The sequence below is a fragment of the Pezoporus flaviventris genome, unplaced genomic scaffold (genome assembly GCF_033815535.1).
Source record: "Pezoporus flaviventris isolate CSIRO_AGI_PZ_B2104156 unplaced genomic scaffold, CSIRO_AGI_Pfla_v1 ptg000036l, whole genome shotgun sequence".
NCBI lineage: Eukaryota > Metazoa > Chordata > Aves > Psittaciformes > Psittacidae > Pezoporus > Pezoporus flaviventris.
In genome coordinates this window covers 22,342,840-22,364,464 of record NW_026892584.1, presented here as the reverse complement: position 1 = coordinate 22,364,464, position 21,625 = coordinate 22,342,840, and the positions used below count along the sequence as shown (strand labels likewise).

The following is a 21,625-nucleotide window of genomic DNA, read 5'->3' as shown; positions in this document are numbered from 1 at the left end:
TTGTAAATAAAATTTAAATCAACTTACCTTCTTATCTTCTTTTACTTTGTGGGTTTTCTTTTTCATTTTTTTCTCATCCAGTTCTTGATCCGATGTAATAGCAGGGTTATCTATGCCACCCTTCCATGTTTCAACAGGTGAAAGAAGTGGGTCTTCTTCACTTCCACGATGTCTTCCTTTTCTTTTAGTTTTTGAGGTGGTGAAAGCCTCATCGTCACTTGCATCCGAATGCGTTCTCCTATAGTAAGACTTAGCTTTGCTGAACAGAGTTTTAGACTTATATTTGTATTTTGAAGGCCTTCTTTCCCCATGACTTTTAGATATTCTATCAGAAAACCCATTTTCTTCCTCACCTTGGGTATTTATAACAATTGAGTTTCGAACCTTAATAATACGATTCTGACTATCATCTGGAACCGCATAGATATCATCTGCAAAGCCTTTATGCTTGAAAATAGTGTCAATAGGTTCAGCATAGTTGTCAGATTGGTCTATATCTTCTGGTGGTGCTGCAGGCACTCGAGAAGGTTGTTTCCTAGGGTTTTTGCCAATACCTGCCTCAATTGTTTTCAGGAGATTAGGATCCAGTTTTTTCACATTTGTTCTTGGAACAAGTGGTTTCGGCTTTATTGGAGGAGGCACTTTATGGTTGCGTTCATGGTCATGACAATTGAGCGGCGTACTGTGAACAGGATATTCGTTTCCTTCCAAATCCAATCGGTACTTTGAACGGTCAGTAGGTGCTGGGAGTAACCTCACATCATCACCAATTGGACTGTAAGGTGGTGGTCCTTCAGCATCATCCTCTGAATCTGGATAATTATAGTCAAGGGAACTTCCTCTGGGAGATCTGGGAAAAACATCTTCACTTGTATGGGTTGTTTCCCTTGTGCTGTCTGACATATAAGAACTTTCAATCATGTTTTTCTTCTCTAACACGTCACTGAAGAATAATGTGAAAACCTCAGTCTGACGATGATACTGAGATAATGAATATAAAGCTGTAAACTTCGCAGTAATCTCTGTTGCTATATGTTCCCCTTCTGTCATGAGTTCTTTGATTGCTTCATTTTCAAAAAAGTCTGCCTGGCTATCAGTAACAGCCACTAACTGGACAGGAATCGTATCCTGAACTTCAGAAAGAAATGCCCGAAGCATTCCCATGGATGCCTTCCGCTTCGCAGAATAGACCAATATATATCCGTGAACAAGTTCATCTTTCCTTACACCAATTGAAGAATGATATGATAATATAGTTATCTGTATTCGACGCCTCTTTTCACCTATTATTTTATCAAGCATCAAAGAATTATTCTGGCCAGCTTGAGCAGCACTACAGGAGTGAGAGTCAAGGAAGGGTGACAGAATAAGATCCACACTAAAGGGATCACCACACATGGCACACATGACTATTCTTAAGTCCGCTTCCGACAGATCTTTAATGGTGGGAACTGGACTTACAACATCAAAATTGTGTTTAACTGCTTCCAGTACTCCCCTCAGAGCTTGTTTTATTTGGGCCTCATTGAATTTGCGAGGATATGTACCAGCAGGTACATCTACAAAAGGACATTGTAATTTGTTGGCCAACTGCTGCCCTTGATGTCTCAGAATAGGTAGATTCTTGCTAACACTGTCCCTCTGGTTAGCCAGTATTAATGTAAATGGAAGATTAGCCATATACTTGTCTCTCCTTATTTGAGATGCTTCAGCCCTTATTTTTGCAATGCATTCCCCAATAAAATTCAGTGATTCAATAGAGTTAAACACGCAGAAACAACCATGTGGTTTGAAGGCTGAGGTCCACAACTGAGTCAACAGGTATGGAGATTTTGCATCAACTGGCCGAAGATCTAGTTCATATATTTTTCCATCTAATGCATATTCATCATCAGTGGATTGTGTGCGAATTTCATTTGCCAATTCTTGTGCAAGGCCATCCTTGCCCAAAATGAAGAGATTGACTTTATCAATGTTGGCACTATCATGATATAAATTTGAGCGACCATGGTCTAGTTGCACAAGACTGTTGGCAAGTAACTGCTCTACTTTAATGTCTGTGCAATTTTGGCCACTGAGACAAGTTTCTTTAGTTGGGTGATAAACAAATCCTATGTGTTTAAGCAGAAGAGATTCTCTGTCAGGTGCAAGTTTCTGTAAAGCTTTGTATCTAGGTTCTTCACTCAGAACTGCATGAATTTCACTCATTTTATCTGAACTTGGTGTTGCATTAAGATCCAGGTCATAAAACAGCTCTGAATGTTCAAAAAGCATTTCCTGAAACTCTTCTTTGGCTTTTTCAACAATCTCCCTCTGGTGCCTACCATACACTTCTTTACTGTCTGCATCAGTGATGTATTTGAATGCTTCATCCTCTACCACAAAACATATAACTTCTTCCCATGGCTGTCCGGGTGAAATGAACTGGATTTTCTCAAGAGTTTTTTTGAATTTCTCCTTCATTTCAACCCTCCTTTTTTCAGATATAAGATGCTGCACATGGTTTTTGTAAACTTTCTCTGCCTCTGGCGTAGTGAGAAGGTCAAACGGAATCCTTCTGTCATTCACTTTATCTATGTGGTCAGTTTCATCCCAGGGTGTTTTTTCAAGCACTACAAAACAGGACTGGAAGTCAGGCCTTTTCTCCATTACCTTCAAGGCTTCTGACCAGCTCAAGCGTTCAATCTCATCAAGGTTTGACAGAAGAGTATTAAGAGCTCTTGGCAATGCATTAATGTATTCTTCTTTTCTTTTTCGAATATGTTCCTGTTTAAGCTGCTCTATGTGTTTTGAAAATGTGTTTTTGGCCTTTTTTGTTCCTTCCAAATTTATGTACTCTTCATAATCAGGGTGGTTTTTCAGTTTATTACTAACTGTTTTCCAAGTTGCATGATAGTCTCTCACAGTTTGGACAAGTTTTTCAAACTTGTCTGTTGCTGTAAAAACTAGCTGCCTTTGAGTTTTATAGGCATCCAGATAGGGGATTATTTTAGGTTTACCACGAGTTTTATCCATCATTTGTACCAGTGCAGTAAAACATGTTTCAACATTGACATTGAATCTTGCCGATGTTTCCACTACCACAAGGTTCTTCTTATTTGAAGCAAAGGCCTGAACCTCTCGCAGATAATGATCCACACATTCATCGCATTTCGTTGCTGCTATTATTATGGGTTTTTTGGATTTTGAGAGCTGGATATAGAGATTATTCACAAATTTAAGTTGATCATCAAACTTCCTATTGCAGCCTTGGCTTACGTCAATGCACAGTAAAAACCCATCTATGCTTAATTTCCCCTCAGGCATTTGTTTTTGCTCAAAGTCTTGCTCCAAGCCTAGCTGATCTGTGCAAATGTACATTAGTTTTTCTGCTGACTGCAGTTTGGAGGCAGCTGCACGTTTTATATATGGTTGTAAATTTGTACTCCGATGAGGCAAGAAAGTCTGATCATCAATGAACTCGGTCTGTTCAATTACATGAATTCTGCATTCAATTCCATCCTCACCGCTTTGTGTTACGTCACCCCAGTACAAAAAGTGATCATTGTTGACAACTCTTCCTCCAAAGTCAATTGTGCTAAGCACAGAGGTATGCTCAAGGTAATATTCATCTGCTTTTGAACGAACGAATCTATTGCACAAACATGACTTTCCAACTCCACAATTACCTTTATCCTTTTCAGTTCCAGACAGTCCAACAACACTAACAGCATAAGATGGGGGGCGTGGTTCTTTGTTTTTTGCCATCATAACTTTCCTCTCATTCTTTTGTAATTATCAAGGTAACTGTATGTGGTTTGCATTCTGGAAAGGCTCCTATAAATTTAAGTTGTATATCCAGGGTTCCAGAAATAGCTTCCCGTTGTTCCTGCTTCAGCTTGTCATTGAGAGAACCTCAGATAGCCAGGCTGATGAGCATCATCTTCCTAAAGAAAACAAAGACGGAAAAAATTTTAAAGATTGCAGGTATTTCCTTCTAATATTCAAGAGAGAAAAGAGGTTTTAAAAAGCACTTTTGATTGCTCACTCTGAAAGTGTTTTCTAGGTGTATGAAATTTTACAAATACTTTAAATGAAATCTTAAAGTCACAATTAATTCATGTCAATACTATTTATATTATAAATTTAAAACCAAATAGGCTTTAGGTACCTTTTAATAATAGTTCATACCTATTTTGATAGATCAGTATACTTCCAAAAAAGAAAAACAACCCATAACCAAAACCCCAGATTACTGGTTTTCTTCATAACTTAGGATGATAGGCACTAGAAGCATTTTCCACTACAATAAATGCAACACAAAAACTCTAAATCCAACTCAATATTTGCATACACACTTCTAGTCACACTCGTACATCCAGTAGACAGCATGCTTACCCGTGTGACTAACTACTTTTGTGCGCATTTGTAGGTTTGGGTTTAGATTTCAATAACAAAACTTTCACATAAGAAGCTGTAAAACCAGGAAGTTGCCAATGTGGCTTAGCCACTACCTATCTGCAGCATTACTTTATTTGTATACTAACAGAAAACTGCTTTTAAGGAGAAGTTTCTAACCTGAATTGTACAGAAAAGTACAAATATTGTCACAGAGATACTACATATAGAAAATTGAGACATCTGAGATTTTAAGATTACAACATACTATTTCTGATGTTTCTAGGAAAAAAGTCAAAAACTTTTAATAACTGCAAACAAAAACTACTATATCTACACTCAAGCTTCCACAGAATTACGTACAAGGTTCCAGTGGCTTTACTGAAGCTGTCTTCGGATATAACGATTCCCACAAACTGTTATTAATCAGAAGACTCTGCTTAAATACATGCAGCAAATGGAAAAATATTTACTGTTTTAAAAACAATTACGTTATAAGGGAAACAAAAAACTGAATGGCTAGGCACAATAGATTGTGTTTAGTGACATGAAAAGTAGTGGAGTACTTCAGGGACCAGTCCTGAGGCCAATACTTTTCAACATCTTCATTAATGACTTCGATGATGGGGCAGAGCACACCCACTTGCTGGGGCAAGTTTCCTGGTGACAAAAATGGGAGGAGCAGCTGATACACCAGAGGGTTATGCTGCCATCCAGGGAGATGCCAACAAGCTTAAGACATGGGCTGAAAGAAGCCTTGTGTGACACAAAGTCCTGCATCCAGGGATGAAGGACTACATATATCAGCATATGCTGGGAGCCAACTGGCTGAAAAGCAGCTTTACAGAAAAGGACCTGGGGGTGCCACCAGACAGCAAGCTGAACACAAGCCAGCAACACACACTTAAGCAAACAGGGTTAATGGTACCCTGGGCAGCATTAGACAAATCACTGCCAACAGGCCAAGGTAGGTGAACCTTCCCCTCTGTGCAGCATCAGTGAGGCCACACCTGATGCACTGTGTCCAGCTGTACACTGTAAGAAAGATACAGAGCTACCTGAGAGTCCAGCAAAGGGCCACTAAGCCAATTAGGGACTACAGCATCTCTCATTTAATGGAAGGCTGGGAGAGCTGGGACTATTTGGCCTGAAGAAGAAAAGGCTCAGGGGAGATCTCATAAATGTGTACAAATATTTGGAGGAAAGATGCAAAGAAGGCAGAAACAGACTCTTTCAGTGATGCCCAGTGACAGGACAAAAGGCAATGGGCACAGACTGAATATAGTGCCATACCAGGAAACACTTTTATTGTAAGAGTGACTGAGTACTGGAAGAGGTCGTCCAGAAAGGTTGTAAAGGCTCCCTCATTGGAGATACTCAAGAGTCACCTGGACATGGTCCTGGGCAATCTGCTGTAGGTGACCCTGCTTGAGCAGGGAGGCTGGACAAAATGACCTCAAGAGGTGCCTTCCACAACCTACATTGTTCTATAATTTTGTGAAAATATTTTGATATGAATACTTCTCTCATTTTCTTGGTAAAAAGGCACCTATCACATAGCACTATAAATGAAAGATACAGACTACTGTACTTATATTTGGTTTTACATTTGTGGAGTACAAAATAACAACATAAAAATATGTAAACAAACCTGTAAAAAGCCCTTATATGAAGGAAAAATTATAACAAACATCAATACTGAAATTTTAGTCTCAGTATCTCAACTTTAGTCATTGTGTATCCTGCATTCTTAGTAACAATTTGTTGAGAATGATACTGTAGTACTGTCCTTTAAAAAACAAGCGAAACAAAAAACCAACACGTGTAGGATCTGTCACCCAAAAAGCTCTCGAAATCTGCTTTCTGCTTTAATACTTGTAAAACTCATTCAAGACATGAAGACATGCAGCAGTGAAAGAAGTAGGCTGTATTTTTTGAATGATTTTTTGTTTAAATTAGTTTTCTCAAAGGGCACATTCAGAAAAACAACTTGTACTTTAAATTTTGTTTTTACTGTTTCCACTGTGGTTTTCATATTCTTGAAAGACAGAATTTAGAGCTAACAGAAAATGGCTCTGGGAATAAAAATACTTACCAAAACTAAATCCTTCATAAGCAGTGTTTATATTACTATAAATAAGCCCAGTTGTTTTTTTCCTACAGCAAAGCTTATCATAGTAGCATCACTCAGACTATTAGAATGAGAAGCTTAGTCAGCACTTCCACTATAAAATGTTTTCTGTTTGCCACAGCACAATACAGATTTGACATGGACTAAACTAGAACACAAAAGCCTTCATCCACAGGATTATTTCATTCAATCAGGAAGACGCTGTCAATTTGCAACTACTTTATACAAAACAATCAATACTTTCAGATACTCTTCATCCTCAAGCAGCAAAGGTTCTTCCTTCTACAGCAATAAATGTTTTGACAAATCAATACATCTTTAAGTGAGGAAGTACAAAGAGTAAGGCGAAATGGGACACCAACAAAGGGAAAATAAACACATTAGTCTCTCACAAATTTCTGACATGGAAGATTTTCACCATAGTGGAATTTGAATCACTACAGATATTTAAAACCAGTGTGGTTTTCTTTTCATTTTTTATACAGTTTCTACTTTGCACTGATTGTACAAAGCAAAGTCACAAATTTAAATCTATGTTAATTAAGTAATAAATCTGGTAAAAAATCTGACATTATAATGACTTCACATTTAATATGTAATCACTATTAAATTGCTCACCAAATGGAAGATTTCTCTTTTCAGTGTATCAGTAATTTAAAGGTACTTTATAGTATTGTACAGGTTTGAAACATACACACTGAAAATTCATGGTAAGTTAGTTCAATTATCTGGCTTTAATCTGCCTAATTCTATTACAACAAATTGAAAACACTCCAAGTCATCACTCCCCTCCCCCTTCATCTTTGTTACAGATTCAGAGGAGGGGCTGTTTGATTTCCCTAACTAATTTAAATCTTCAAATTTAAAAAAATAGAGCATTTCTATGTTTAAATACAAAAATGCTGGAGAACTACAGAAGACACAAAGTGTATGATATCACTGCAGGAAGAATCTCTGACCTTCTACAGTCAAACCATAGGACCTTGTCTCTACAGGCTGTCAGATTTCCAAAGGCAGCTATAAAGAAAATAAGGTGCAACATCTTGTACTTATTCACCCTCCTCCCCCCTTAAAGACAAGATTATGAAGACCTAAAGCCCAAACTCACCCTTCGGAAACCAAGGTGCAAAGCAAGATGATTATCCTGCTGTGATCTTCCTGCAGTAATGTCACACATTTAAACAGTGTCCTTCAGCAAGTCCTTCCCTGAGGGATCTGAAACCAAAAAGTCAGATTCGTTACTAATTTCAAAATCATAAATGCAGAGGCAGCAATCAGAGAAGGTACAATACTGCACCTATGCATGAAGATTGTTTTCCTCATTTTAAACCCATAAACAGAATCAAGAGCTCAGGCTGGTCTTGCTCTAAACACAGGGGATTTAAATTCTGTAAGCACAGCTATTAATACTTGGACAGAGAAGGCACAATTTTTAAGTAATTAACTACAATTTCATAAGTTCAACTTGGTATTTTAACAATAGCTAGGTTGCAGAAGCCTATTCTGAAAAATAAATGAATATAGCAAATTAATTCTATGATTCTACAGTGTCTCAAGTAACACAAATTGTGAATATAAACATCTCTGATCACTTGTAGAAGAACTTGGAATTTTAAGATAACTAGAACGTAGTTTCATAACATGAGGTTTGTATCGTCAGTATTTACAAAATACATAAAATGAATGTATGTCTAAATACATGCACATATATTTTATTACTAAGAAAAAAAGTACAGTCTACCTCAAACCCGTTTTATCTTTAGTACAGCATTTCTAAATTAAAAAAAGCCTCACAGGCTGTGACAAATCAGAAACTGAAAGCATAATTATACCTGAAGATTGTGAATTCACAACTAAGATACAAATTCTTAGTATAACCTTGATAAGTGTGATTTTAACTGAGGAATGCTGCTACAAAGTAACAAAAAATGGAACTCTCTTCAGTGAACTTCTTCAGTTTGCATCCACACAAAACCCAGACTTTGCATGTCAGGGCAGTGATGAGTATTTTAAGAGGTGGAAAAGGAAAAGAACTGGAGGCACACCAGATCGTGATGTAAGCCACTTTTAACTAAGGAAAGGTGTCATTTTTAAAGCAAGATGCACCACTACGTTGTGTATGTGCTAAACATAACATAGAGTATGGCAGAGTTTTTTCTTGATTTGTCAGTTACAATTTTATTCACTAGTAATTCCACTTTGCTTTGGGAATAACAGAGGTAATCGAAAAAGTCTAAGCTTTACTACCTTCTTAGTAACTTTTACTTTTCATAACTTCTTTTGGACAAAAAAAAAAAGTGTAATCATAGTGATGAGCAATATACCAGTACGACAATACTGTAGTTCTCATCTTGTGGCACCAAACACCACCAAAATCATTAGACAGAATCATAGAATAGTTAGGGTTGGAAAGGACCTTAAGATCATCTAGTTCCAACCCCCCTGCATGGGCAGGGACACCTTATGCTCAATCATATCACCCAAGGCTTCGTCCAACCTGGTCTTGAACACTGCCAGGGATGAAGCATTCACAACCTCCCTGGGCAACCTATTCCAGTGCCTCACCACCCTAACAGGGAAGAATTTCCTCCTTATATCCAATCTAAATTTCCCCTGTTTAAGTTTTAACTCATTACCCCTTGTCCTATCACTACAGTCTCTAATGAAGAGTCCCTCTCCAGCATCCCTATAGGCCCCCCTTCAGATACTGGAAGGCTGCTATGAGGTCTCCACGCAGCCTTCTCTTCTCCAGGCTGAACAGCCCCAACTTCCTCAGCCTGTCTTCATACTCCAGCACTGGAGGTGCTCCAGTCCCCTGATCATCCTTGTGGCCCTTCTCTGGACTTGTTCCAACAGTTCCATGTCCTTTTTATGTTGAGGACACCAGAACTGCACACAATACTCCAGGTGAGATCTCACAAGAGCAGAGTAGAGGGGCAGGATCACCTCCTTCGACCTGCTGGTCACGCTCCTTTCGATGCAGCCCAGGATACAGTTGGCTTTCTGGGCTGCAAGCACACACTGAAGCCGGCCCATGTTCATTTTCTCATCAACCAACACCCCCAAGTCCTTCTCCGCAGGCCTGCTCTGAATCTCTTCTCTGCCCAACCTGTAGCTGTGCCTGGGATTGCTCTGACCCAGGTGTAGGACCTTGCACCTGGCATGGTTAAACTTCATGAGGTTGGCATCAGCCCACCTCACAAGCATGTCGAGGTCCCTCTGGATGGCATTCCTTCCCTCCAGCGTATCAACTGAACCACACAGCTTGGTGTCATCGGCAAACTTGCTGAGGGCACACTCAATCCCACAAGATAGCAGCCAATCAGCCCTGCACTAAGCCTGGCCTAGCTGCAAAGCTAAACTCAACCACTCGAAAGAGAAGATGGGAGGTAAGTCACACTCCCTGCCCTTACCTCCTAGCTGTGGCACTCCACTTTGTCCACAGCTTACATGAGCAGAGCAGATAGTTGCGCATGAGAAAACAGATTATGGGACTCTGAAGAAAAGTACATGGAAGAGCAGACAGACTAAAAGAAAAGCCTCTGCTTGCAAGAATGCATCTGGGGCTTGGGGAAAGGTAGCATCAGTCACTTTGTAAGGCACACTGCCACAAGAGAAAGCTCAAAGATCGGTCCCCACAAGATCAGCTAAAAGCATTAAGAAGCCGCAGAAAGCCCTATTTCCAGACATGTCTCCCAGAGTTTTCCATGCAGAATTCTAAACATTAGCATAGAATACCATATTATTAGCAACTAATAAATACTAAAATAATCACCTATCATTATTTACAAATTGTGACTACACAATTCTTGTAGAACTTGTAGATGTATCCATACCTAAGAAAAATCACTTACAAATAAATCTCAGTATTTCTGAATACCTTCAGAAATTGCTTTCTGAATCTAAAAATGTTTACCATCTTCAGACCTAACAAGGCTGAAGCAGAAATGTTGTCTAGAAGACTCTACAGAATTACTCATGACCAACAAATATTTAAGCAGCTGCAAATAATGCCAACAGTCAAATAAGAGTGGTTTCCTTTACTCACTCTGTAACGTTGTCTAGATGCAACCGTTTCCAACCAGTATTTTTCAGGGTTAGTTTCAATTACCATAGCTATGTGACAATGTTTGCAAAAGGGCCCTCATAGTCTGCAAGGTATACAAATACACTAACAGAAAGTTACTGTGACCAATATAGCAGATCACAAAGTAAAACAGTCCTGGGTTCAACCATAGTAGTCATTTTTCTCCTCCTTAGCTGGTACAGTGCTGCGAGTTGCCTTCACATTCTAGGAAGGGGGGCGGGAAGTGAGCAAGTGGCTGCGTGGTTCTGGCTTGCTGGGTTCTGAGCTACTGGCTGGGCTTAAACCAGGACAAAAATCAAACTCACTGAAACGTTTTGTAGGATGACTTTCGAATGCACAATACTTTCAAGTACCAAAGACCATGATTCCAAGGAACTTTTAGTTCTGGATTCATGTTATTGCTGACACTAAGGTTTTATACCAAGTCATCCCTCTCTTCACACTTTTTAAGAACCAAAACTTGGCACTGGAAAATATTGAGTATGGTATCCAAATTCTAAGACCCATCAGCACATCAGTAATTACAGCTCCACCCAAAACATATCCAAATAACAACCATTTGTACTTCAAGAACAGTTACAAAAAAATAAAAAATAAAAATCTGTTGATGTAGCTTTATGTAATGTTGTTACTTCTCATTCCGTATTTACCAAGAGGTATCTTTTTCTCTCAAACAAGCATAAGAAATCTCTTCAGATCTAAATCGTTTTTTTGAAACTAAAACAGGTATGGAGAATACCAATGTGATCAACAATTTCAATTCAACAAAGTCTGTTGACATTCTAGCCACTTAATGTGCCCTGTCCTCTTTGCTAACATGGCCTTCTTGTCTTCACAAATGCTGGCAATCTTACTTAAGTAACCATATTTGTAATCTTATTTTCAAGTAAGGGTAAATACAATGCCCCCTGGTAAAATTCTGAAAGTACAGCAAGTACCACCCAACACTAGGGAACAAAGATTCAGATTGGGTATCAGGAAATAAGCTCAATCAAGCAATAACAAGATTGTAAAGGACAATGCCTTGAAATGACTTCAACAGTGATACTCTGACTGAAAAGGAATTCAGTTTAAGCGGTACAGTGATTAGTCATGCTAGGTAAATGAAGGATGAGAATGGATTACCCCAACCACTGTTCATTTCAGATTCAGTTAGTATGATGGCCAAATACCATCCCTAAAGGATGGCCATCATACTAACTGAATGTAATTCTTCGCACACAAAAGCAAAGTAATAAATTTATAAAAAGAGGGAAAAAAAAAACAAACTGCCCAACATCATATTACATATTAATGCAATAGTGTGCTTAAAAACAGAAGTTCAAAGTTCTTAGCTCTTATTATGCTCACTAAAGTTCTCCTATTAATAACAATACTCTGAGGACCACCAGCGTATTACCCAAAATTAAATCAAGGCCTAAACTTTATTCCTAAATTCAAAACAAAACACAACTCTTTAGTTGGAATCTAGCATTCCAGGGGCATCTATTATCATTACTGCTGTTCACAAAAAATAAGGGAAAAAAAAAGGAAAAAAAAAAAGGAAAAAAAAACCCGACACAAACCAACCTACACAAATTAGATCAAGGCGCAAGAAACGGGTAAACTGCAAAAGTTCAAATTATCGGCATTGATAATAATTGATAAGTGCAAACTTAGGCCTCTCAAGTTACTTATCTACAAATTTCCAAATATCTGAGAGTATTCAATATAGCTTCGAAGCCTGTATTTTAACAGGAAATGAAAAAGTACAAGTTTATAAGAAAAATAAAATCTTAAATTCTTTTTGCCCAGAAGATCCTACTAAAGACATGCACAGTACTCACAGAAGTTTCTTAGTGCAAGACTACCTACCAGGCTTACTTACAAAGTCATTCAGGAAGAGCACAAATGAACTAATGGAGAAATTTTACATAATGGATCCAAAAAAGGATTGATAAAAGCATAAGAAAAAGAAGCAGATGAGGAAAGACGGGTCAAGGTAAGGACAGAAAAAGGGGTAAACTGCATTTCCTGCAAAAAGAAAATCACCACCTGGTTTCAGCAACTTGAACAAATTTCACTGATGCACTTATCTGGATCATTTCATGTTATTTTGCTTCATGAGGAACTGTGATACAGAATCCAGGACCTGACACCATTAAGTTTTGAGACTTAATTCAAACAGTAGTTTGTTATTTGACCTTGTACAAGGCATATGTGTAATTTCTACCTGTGTAAAATGAGAACTCTGGATAGCACTTCTTTTTTTAAATTATGACTTAGGCAAGTAAAAAGGCGTATGTAAGCAGCAAATACTATTCTGTATAATAATTAGCCAACTTAACTAAAGTAATGCCAAGATGCAACAAAATGCACATTTCCAAAACTGTGCATAGAATGATAGAATAGTTAGGGTTGGAAAAGACCTTAAGACGATTTCGTTCCAACCCCCCTGCCATGGGCAGGGACACCTCACACTAAACCATGTCACCCAAGGCTCTGTCCAACCTGGCCTTGAACACCACTAGGCTTGGAGCATTCACAACTTCCTTGGGCAACCCATTCCAGTGCCTCACCACCCTTACAGTAAAGAACTTCTTCCTTATATTCAATCTAAACTTCCCCTGTTTAAGTTTTAACCCGTTACCCCTTGTCCTATCACTGCAGTCCCTAATGAAGATTCCCTCCCCCGCATCCTTATAGGCCCCCTTCAGATACTGGAAGGCTGCTATGAGTTCTCCACGCAGGTACTGGTTTCACTGTTTTAAATGCAAGCATTCTTTTACTATGGTTGTATGTGAACTGACACAGAATGTGTGGGAATCGCAACTCAAAGAAAAGAAACAGCTCTAATTGACCACACAATGCAAAGTGCAGAACTAACCACAGATTAACTTTCTGGCTTCTGATAGGTGTTAGTAACTAGAAAAATATGGTTACTACTCAAATCAAAACAACTTTACTACAATGGCTTCAGATTTTCCTATGAGGAATTCTGAACTTACGTTTCTTTAATTAAACATAAATATAAGAAAGTGATGAGAGGGCTCAACCAATAATCTGTAAAATGTAATGCCCTTAAAAGTACTTTTTAAAACTCATGAAAAAAAAACCAAGAATAATCCAGTTCACTTGCACTGACCTTTAGGCTACAAATTCACAGGGGTTAGGGAAGAAGAAAAAAAAAAAAAAGGAAAAAACAAAAAAGAACTAAGAGTTAACACGGTTAGATTTTGTGTGCCCATTAAGATCGAGTAACACAGATATGGGGGAAAAAAAACCAAACCCTGGCAGTCCTAATACGGAATTCCCACCGTTACTGAGACAACTTAAAACCTAACCACTAAACTTTTTCTTACAGTCCGGAGCACGGTGCAACGCTTCAAACCGGTCAGCTCCTGCGCTGACTTCAAGCACCTGGTTGCAAGGGTTAGAGCAGACGCGCCACTGGCGGGAGGCGGGACGGGCCACCCGGGACCCGCACGCGCGCGCTCAGCCCCCTAGCGGCGGCGCCGCCGTCACCGGCAGTAGGAGCTCCCGCCGGTGCGGTGAGCCCTGCCGAGCCACGCAGGATCCCTCCACAGCATTCCTTTCTTATCATGCTGCAAGAACGCACCGCGGGCTTTACTCCCGTAGGTACGTCGTACCCGTAAAGGTGCCCGCTTCCAGCTCCTCACCCACACAGCCATGCCAGCAGAACTTCATGCCGAGCATTTGGCTTTGCAAACTTCCATTCCTCCACCAAAGGTCAGAGTTTCACCTCTGAAGGATGCCTTGTACATGCAATTCGAAGAACACACCACATACTAGTTACTCCAGTAAAAGAAGTGATGTGGAGTGTTTTGAAGTTTTACACAAAATATTCCTGAAGGATGCTGGTACGTGGGATTTACCTTCTCCTACAAAAGTACTTTTGGAAGTCTTCGGATACCGTCAGCATCCTTTTAATACCTTTACTAAACAGAATGGAATTATTTTTGCACCATCTACTCAAATAATAAATCCCAAAGGGGAAGCTTACACAGAACAACCTATTATTATGATCAGTGCTCTTCTTTCCTACAAAGTCTGCACATGGAAAAACACCTACAGCTTTAGGAAAGCGTATTTTACCTTTAACCTCAGAAACACGTGCAACATTTCATTCTGTTAGTGCTAAATACAGCATTTTAAAACAATTCAGTCTGAGCCTAAAGTATTTAATTGGATTATGTTCCACATGCAACCTTGACTAAAACAAAGTCCAATACCGGGGAGTCGTAGGCACTTGGTTGCCATTATTTACATTTACAATTCTACTAGCTGCTTTAGGTAGGGATACTTTAAAAAAAGCATGCCATTTAAGCTCAGTATGTTCCGAGCTTAAAAGCTACTTGTTATACTGAAACACGCTAGTGATAATGTAACAAAGCTTAAACAATTTCTGATACTTTAAGTACTGAAGACTCTTTTAAAAACTACTGCTCTTTACATTATACTTCTAACCTCTAGTAGCACTGAGATTCAGTAGTGTACTATAAATAGAATTTTAAGGATTTTAACACTTCCTAAAAATAACTTCCAAAGCAGCACAAAGGAAAACAAACCCTTATAAAAATGCATCTGGTTTAATATCTGTAACATGCTCATTTTACTTATGTACTAATAATTTTAAGTATGTCTGGGTTTTTTGAGAAACCACTTAACTCTGGCCACTGATGTCACTGCTGAAAACAGCCATCATACCAGAGAACCTTAGGAAGGTAAGACAGTACAACAGAAGATAAGCTACCTATTAATTCTTCATTCATTTGTGAAATAAGCATACAAGAATCAGTGCTGCAACTGGCTTCAGTACACAGGTTTAAAATGGACGTCCAACTGACCAGCAAACGCTGTTCCCTCTACTGTTTTTACTCTGCAGCGTGGAGTTTTTAAATTTCTGTCAAGGATCTCTATTAAGAAAAAGAAAGAAAATCCTCCAGTTATCTGCATGACACTAAACTAAAGAATACACGCATACCCCCACAGGCCTATTTTGGTCTAGATTAGAAACGTTTCCCTCCTACTTATTAAGGAAATATTCCATGCTGGTATCAAAACCGACACAGAAGAGGGGAAAAAGGGGGTACAGAGGAAGGGTGGGGTGTATTCTGAGGGGAAGGTGACAAGTACGTCTTCCTTTTATAAGCAAATGCTCTGTCTTCTATTTTTAATTAAATCACTGTTTTATACTCCTTATGTCCTATATTTGCAACACCACAGCATTATATCTGTATGTCTCTGGTGCTTCCCTTAGGTGGAGAGAGTCTAAAGGTTATGCTGGCTGGAGAGATTCAAAATGCTTGAAAGCTGCAACACTGCAACTGGCTACCCTATTTCAAAGCTTTAAAATCCACCTGGTGGAAAAACAGAAATGCACACACATCATTAGGAGCGTGAAGTTTTCTGAAATTTAATATCGAGCAATATTTGAAGGTGAAAGGAAGGAGGAGAGAAATTGACAACTGTTCAAATTTAGTAGAGAACGAAAAGCGTAGAGATGATAAGAATGAGTACAAGAAAGCAATGAGGAGGAAAAGAAGTACAGAGAAAGGAGAACAGAAGGAGGGAGGAAAAGGTGGTGGGAATGTAAGAAGGGAGGAAGCTAAAGGAGTCGGGGGAAGAAGGGAATGAGGAAGGAAGAAGAGAGGAGCAGGGAAGCTCCCCTTCCTGCTTGCCTTCCTCCCTCCCTGGAGAGCCGTGACCAGCTGGCAGCCTCGTACCGCAGGCTCAGACCCTCCCATTGCTCAGGCCTTCATCACCTGTCTGGGACCAGGCACCCGGCTCTCTGCCCTCCCTGCCTTCCCTCCCTCGCGCGGAGGGGGCCGACCGAGGGGAGGAGGGGGGCCGGCTCCCCTCTCCCCACGCCAGCCCCGGCCCTTTGAACTGGTTACAGCCAGCGGCCGCTGCACCAGCTCGCCGGGCTACAGCCGCTTCCTCCCCCCCGCTCCCCTTCCGCCTGCCGAGCCCGCCGGGCCGGGCCAGCTCCCACGGGACCGGATTCCTCCCCTCACCTCGCGCCGTCGGGATCCGGCTCCTCGGCGGCGGCTGGAGCGGCAGCATTCCCGGGACGCTCTCTCCACGCCGGCACCCCCAGCGGCTTTTCCTCCCCGCGGGGCTCTCTCCACACTCCGGCCCGCAGCTCCCGAGCGCTCCCGGCCGCCGCAGCCCCAGTCCCACCTCTCCGCTCGCTCCCCGGCGCTCTCGTCTCAGTAATGGCGGCCGCCGAGCCTCCCCGGCTCTCGCTTCGCTGACGGAGTCTCTCTCTCCCCCTAACTTTACCTCAGCAGCTTCTCTCCCCTCCCCCCTCCCTCCCTCCCTCCCGCCGCCGCGGCTCAGCGCGCGCCCGCCGGGCCAGCTGCGCGTGCGCGGGGGAAGCGCCTCTTCCTGCTGCCGCTGGATTCCCCGGGAAGCCTGGGAGAGCACGCGCGCCGCCCCTCCCCTCCTCTCTCCTCCTCGGCCCGTGCGGGCGGGCGCGCGCGCGCGCGCCTTGCGTGTGCCCCGGTGGCCGCGTGGGCACAAGCGCGGAGTCGCCAGGCGGCGGGTCGCGGGTTCTAGTCCCGCTTACGGACGGTGGAGCGGGCCCGAGGCGTCGCGTTCGGTCCTCCCACCTTGAGCGGGAGCGGCTCTGAGGTGTGGCCGCCCGCAGCGCGGAGGCTCTGCGAGGGGACAGTGAGGACTAGAGCCTGGCAGCCCAGCCCGTGCTTTGAGCCACCGGCCGTGCCCCAAGGGAAGGGAATGGTGCTTGGCTGGGGTGGGATTAAGAGGTGCCCAAAATGCCGCGTTGGTGGGCCCCGCTCCCACCTCTTCACTCTTGCCAGGCTGCCGGTAACTTTTCACAATGTTTCCCAGGTTTAGCCAGTGTAACACAACACTTGTTTCGGTTTTTAATCATTAAAAAGCAAGGACGGGCCGCAGCCCCTGCCCTGCGGCCTACAGGTATAAAGTTCACCTGCACAGGGGATGTGGGACATGCCTCCGCAAACACCAACCACCTTGACAATTTAGGAGTGGGATTAAGCAGCCCACTGTAATGCACGCTTATCTTCCATGTTATCCCCACATGCCGCCATGTTTCAGGTGGTGAGTGGGAGGTGGAATCCCTCTCCTGCTCCCAGAGGCCTCCAAACCCTCTCAGAGGGTTGTAGTTAAGGCCTGTTAAACACTCATGCAGTGATGGTGGCCAATTCAGGTACTTGTGCTTCTGCCTTTGGAGCTGGGATTGTTTCCACCGGCAATGATAGGTGAGGCATGGGATGCAGCGAAAAACTAGCAAATTGGTGCTAAACTGTTCTATCCAATGCAGGGGACAGAGCATCTCTGGGCATCATGCACGTACCCCTTATTTCTGCATGCACAGAAATGCATATTCAATGCATCATTTATTACTAAAGATCATTTTCATGTGTGAACACAAAGGAACAAACTAATATTTTACTCGCAACCTTATTCCTTGCACAGTCCAAGTTTTGAGTATTTTACGTGTAACCATAATATTTGGTAATAGTATGGTTCATTCTATGCAACTTTACGTCTTGCAGGCACCTCTGAAGGTTTTACATCTGAAAATTAATTGAAAGGTTTTAAAAGAAAAAAAAACACACAAAAAAAAAACAAACAACAAAGCAAAGCAAAGAAACACTGGCTAAGCAAGCCTAAAATCAGAACTTAATTTTAGTTGCCTCATTTTGAGTTTCTTGGGGCATTTGTGGGGTTGGTTGTTTGGTGTTTTTTGTTTAAAATACATATCTTGGGGTATTAAAGCCTCATTTCACATGGCCAGAATTAAAACCTTATACTCAGATTAAAAAAAAACAAAACAACAAAGTTTTGAGGTTTCTTGGCTTAGTAAAATAGAATTTTAAAGGAGTGAGATCTGTACCCTTCTGAAACTTTTCAGACATATTAATTACCTTAAGCAGTTAACATTACATAGCATAAAGTCACATCATGTAGAAGAGCTTCCATGTAGAAAACCTCTAAGGTAGTAATTTATTGTCTCACTTACTTTGATCCTGATCTGAGTCAGTCAAAAACATCCCAAAACCTCAGCAAAGCGTGTAAGCTCACATAGGTGTAGATAAAAAAAAAAACAAAAATAATAATTAATGAAGCAGGCCACGAGCTTGTGAATAGCACGACACCTTTCCCAGCAAGCTCAAAACTGAAGCATGCAAGGACAGCCAGGAGTACTTCAGTTAGAAGCAGATAGCAAGGCCATTAGTTACAGGGAGGGTAGAGGTACTCTCTTCAGAAGGGTGCACAGTGACCGGATGAAAGGCAACAGGCACGAGTAGCTTCCTATGTTATTAGTCTCCGGTTGACACACCATCAGCTCCAAAAGCAGTCCTTGGTGAAAGAAAAGAACAAGTTTCCAGGCAGAATTAGATCAGCTAATTCTTCTTCCTCTGACCCTACACAATCCCCCCAAAAATTAACATAATAAAGGAAAACTGTAAAGTCAGAAATTGATTTTCATATAGATTTCCTCACTTCAGATCACCACAATTAGAGGAAGCTGATGTGCAGAAAATCCATTTGCTTGTTGCCTTCCAGGAAGCATGCAAAGTTCTGGCAGGTTACAGTAGGCAGCTTGCTATGATTTTCCAGAGCTTATTAAACCCTTTGATTTTGGATAAATCTACAAAAAGTCAAGAATTACGGCCAGCAAACCAGCAAGCAAGGTTATAAGCAGATTTATGACACTGTTTTTCCTAGATTCAATGAAATTTGTAAGTTTTTCAATTTAATATTAACTATTGGGTAGAGATATACAAGTAGCCCATTTCAGATGCATATTAAGAAGACATCCAAGGTTTACAAAGTTTCAAAGGGAAAGTGCTGAGAAAATTGCAAATCCATAAGAAAACAGTAGACATACAGGTAATTTTGTGCCCTTACAAAAGCATAATCATTAGAGCTATAGGGCTACTTAAAGATTTCATGTCACTAATGAAGCTATAAGATAAATAAAAACAACTTGATCAAAGTATTTTTAATATAAAATTTTATTTAAATACTTGTCAGAAAAAGTCTTTTGAAAAATCTTCTCCATGACTGAGAAGAATACAGGGAGCATAATAACTTAGAGACAGCATAAAAATAAAGTATAATCTGGTTAATAATTTAGCTAGGTTAGTTAAATATACAGAAAGACATTTCTTTTAGTAAACTTTGAGAAACTCAGAAGAAATGTATTAATGACGTGCAACATTTGTTATTTATGACTACTGCTATTTGAGCCTTTTCCTGTAGTAGATTTCTCCTTAGAAAGACCCTCATACTTCATAGGCTGGTTATAAACAAATAAAGTAAGCACTTTCTAGATACCTGGAAGCCTGTGCAAGGTGAGCTAAGAATGGATACTTTGCTTGTCTTTCTTTTTGGAAAGCAGGGCCTTAGGAATAGAAAACAACAGCAGTATCAGCAATCCAACATTTTCCAGCCTCTTTCTGTCTCTCTGTCTCCAAACAAGAGAAAACTTCAGATCTCACTTTCCCCATGCTTCTGGAATCGGGGGATTTCAAACCACAAATCAGATCAGCAATGCACACACTCCTCATGGGTACAGCATTTTCTTAATTGCCTTCACTCTTCCATCATTGCTTTCTCTACCCCACCTGGAACTGCAAAGCAAGCAATATTACCAGTGTACTGAACCAAAAATCAATGTGCTGTTTCTGGTTGTAGAACATGAGATCTGCATGTATTATTTCACCATGAACTGCCCTTCAGACCTCCCCCCCAGCATCTGTCATTTCTGATGAACTGCCAGGTCTGTCTCACTTCAAGAAGGTACAGTTTGGCATCAAGTTTAAGAATCAATGTTACAGCACCTTCTCTGTGAGAAAATTTTCACACACTTTGAAATTGCACTACTATTTACACTTACGTTAATTCATTTAGATAAATGCATCCACTTACTAAGAGATCCACATCACTGAATAACTCCACGGTGTTAAGGGGAAAGTTCACCAGCATTACTGGTTTCCTGATTATCAGTACACCTGACAAAGCAAATAGCATGTAGAATATTCCCCTTTCTTTACCTTTCTTCAAATCTCCAACCTTATTCTTGTTGGGGGTTCAGGTCTTGGGGTTGTGTTTTTTTAAACAAGCATTTTATTAATTTTTATGGATAAAATTGATCACCATTTTTTATACATTTGGGTGATCTACCATTTCAAAAGGAACATTAGGAGCATGATCAGTGATTGCACTGAACCTGGTTTATGTAACCAGGGCCACGAGAATGATCAGGGGACTGGAGCACCTCCCATATGAAGACAGGCTGAGAAAGTTGGGGCTGTTCAGCCTGGAGAAGAGAAGGCTGCGTGGAGACCTCATAGCAGCCTTCCAGTATCTGAAGGGGGCCTATAGGGATGCTGGAGAGGGACTCGTTATTAGAGACTGTAGTGACAGGACAAGGGGTAATGGGTTAAAACTTAAACAGGGGAAGTTTAGGTTGGATATAAGAAGGGATGGTGAGGTTTAGGTTGGATATAAGTTAGGGTGGTGAGGCACTGGAATGGGTTGCCCAGGGAGGCTGTGAATGCTCCATCCCCGGCAGTGTTCAAGGCCAGGTTGGACGAGGCCTTGGGTGATATGATTGAGCGTAAGGTGTCCCTGCCTATGGCAGGGGGGTTGGAACTAGATGATCTTAAGGTCCTTTCCAACCCTAACTATTCTATGATTCTATGATTCCTGTGTCATGAATATTAATAAGTACTTTCTTCTCATTCCATGGCTACACTATGGTTTGGTTAAGTGCAAGTGACAGAACCATCATTCTTTCCACACATATAAGAAAATCAGGTAGCATCCAAAGGTTTTTTGTTTGGGTTTGTTGGTGGGGAATTGGTTTATTTATTTTTTTTCCCCAAAAAAAATCCATTATTTTAGATGATGTTGCATAATGGTGTGCAGCATGTAAGCAAACCATAGGATAGGGAACTGAGCCTGGTCAGTATCTCAACTACTACTTCACACGTTTCTTTGTCTTCTTATAGATGCCAGCACACCAAATT

General features: G+C 40.9%; 1 protein-coding gene across 2 annotated transcripts in view; it reads right to left on the bottom strand.

Annotated features, from left to right (window-relative positions):
* ARHGAP5 (Rho GTPase activating protein 5) overlaps positions 1-16,915 on the bottom strand; it is a 47,548-nt gene extending 30,633 nt beyond the window's left edge. The window contains exons 1-3 of one of the 2 annotated variants that reach the window (XM_061463484.1): positions 16,613-16,915; positions 7,617-7,723; positions 28-3,926 (exon numbers count right to left, since the gene is read on the bottom strand). In XM_061463484.1, the coding sequence (XP_061319468.1) occupies positions 28-3,750 (3,723 nt within the window). In that variant the 5' untranslated portion in view covers positions 3,751-3,926; positions 7,617-7,723; positions 16,613-16,915. The remainder of the gene's footprint in view (positions 1-27; positions 3,927-7,616; positions 7,724-16,612) is intronic. The other variant, XM_061463483.1, reaches the window with a different exon arrangement.
* Positions 16,916-21,625: the final 4,710 nt, after the last annotated feature.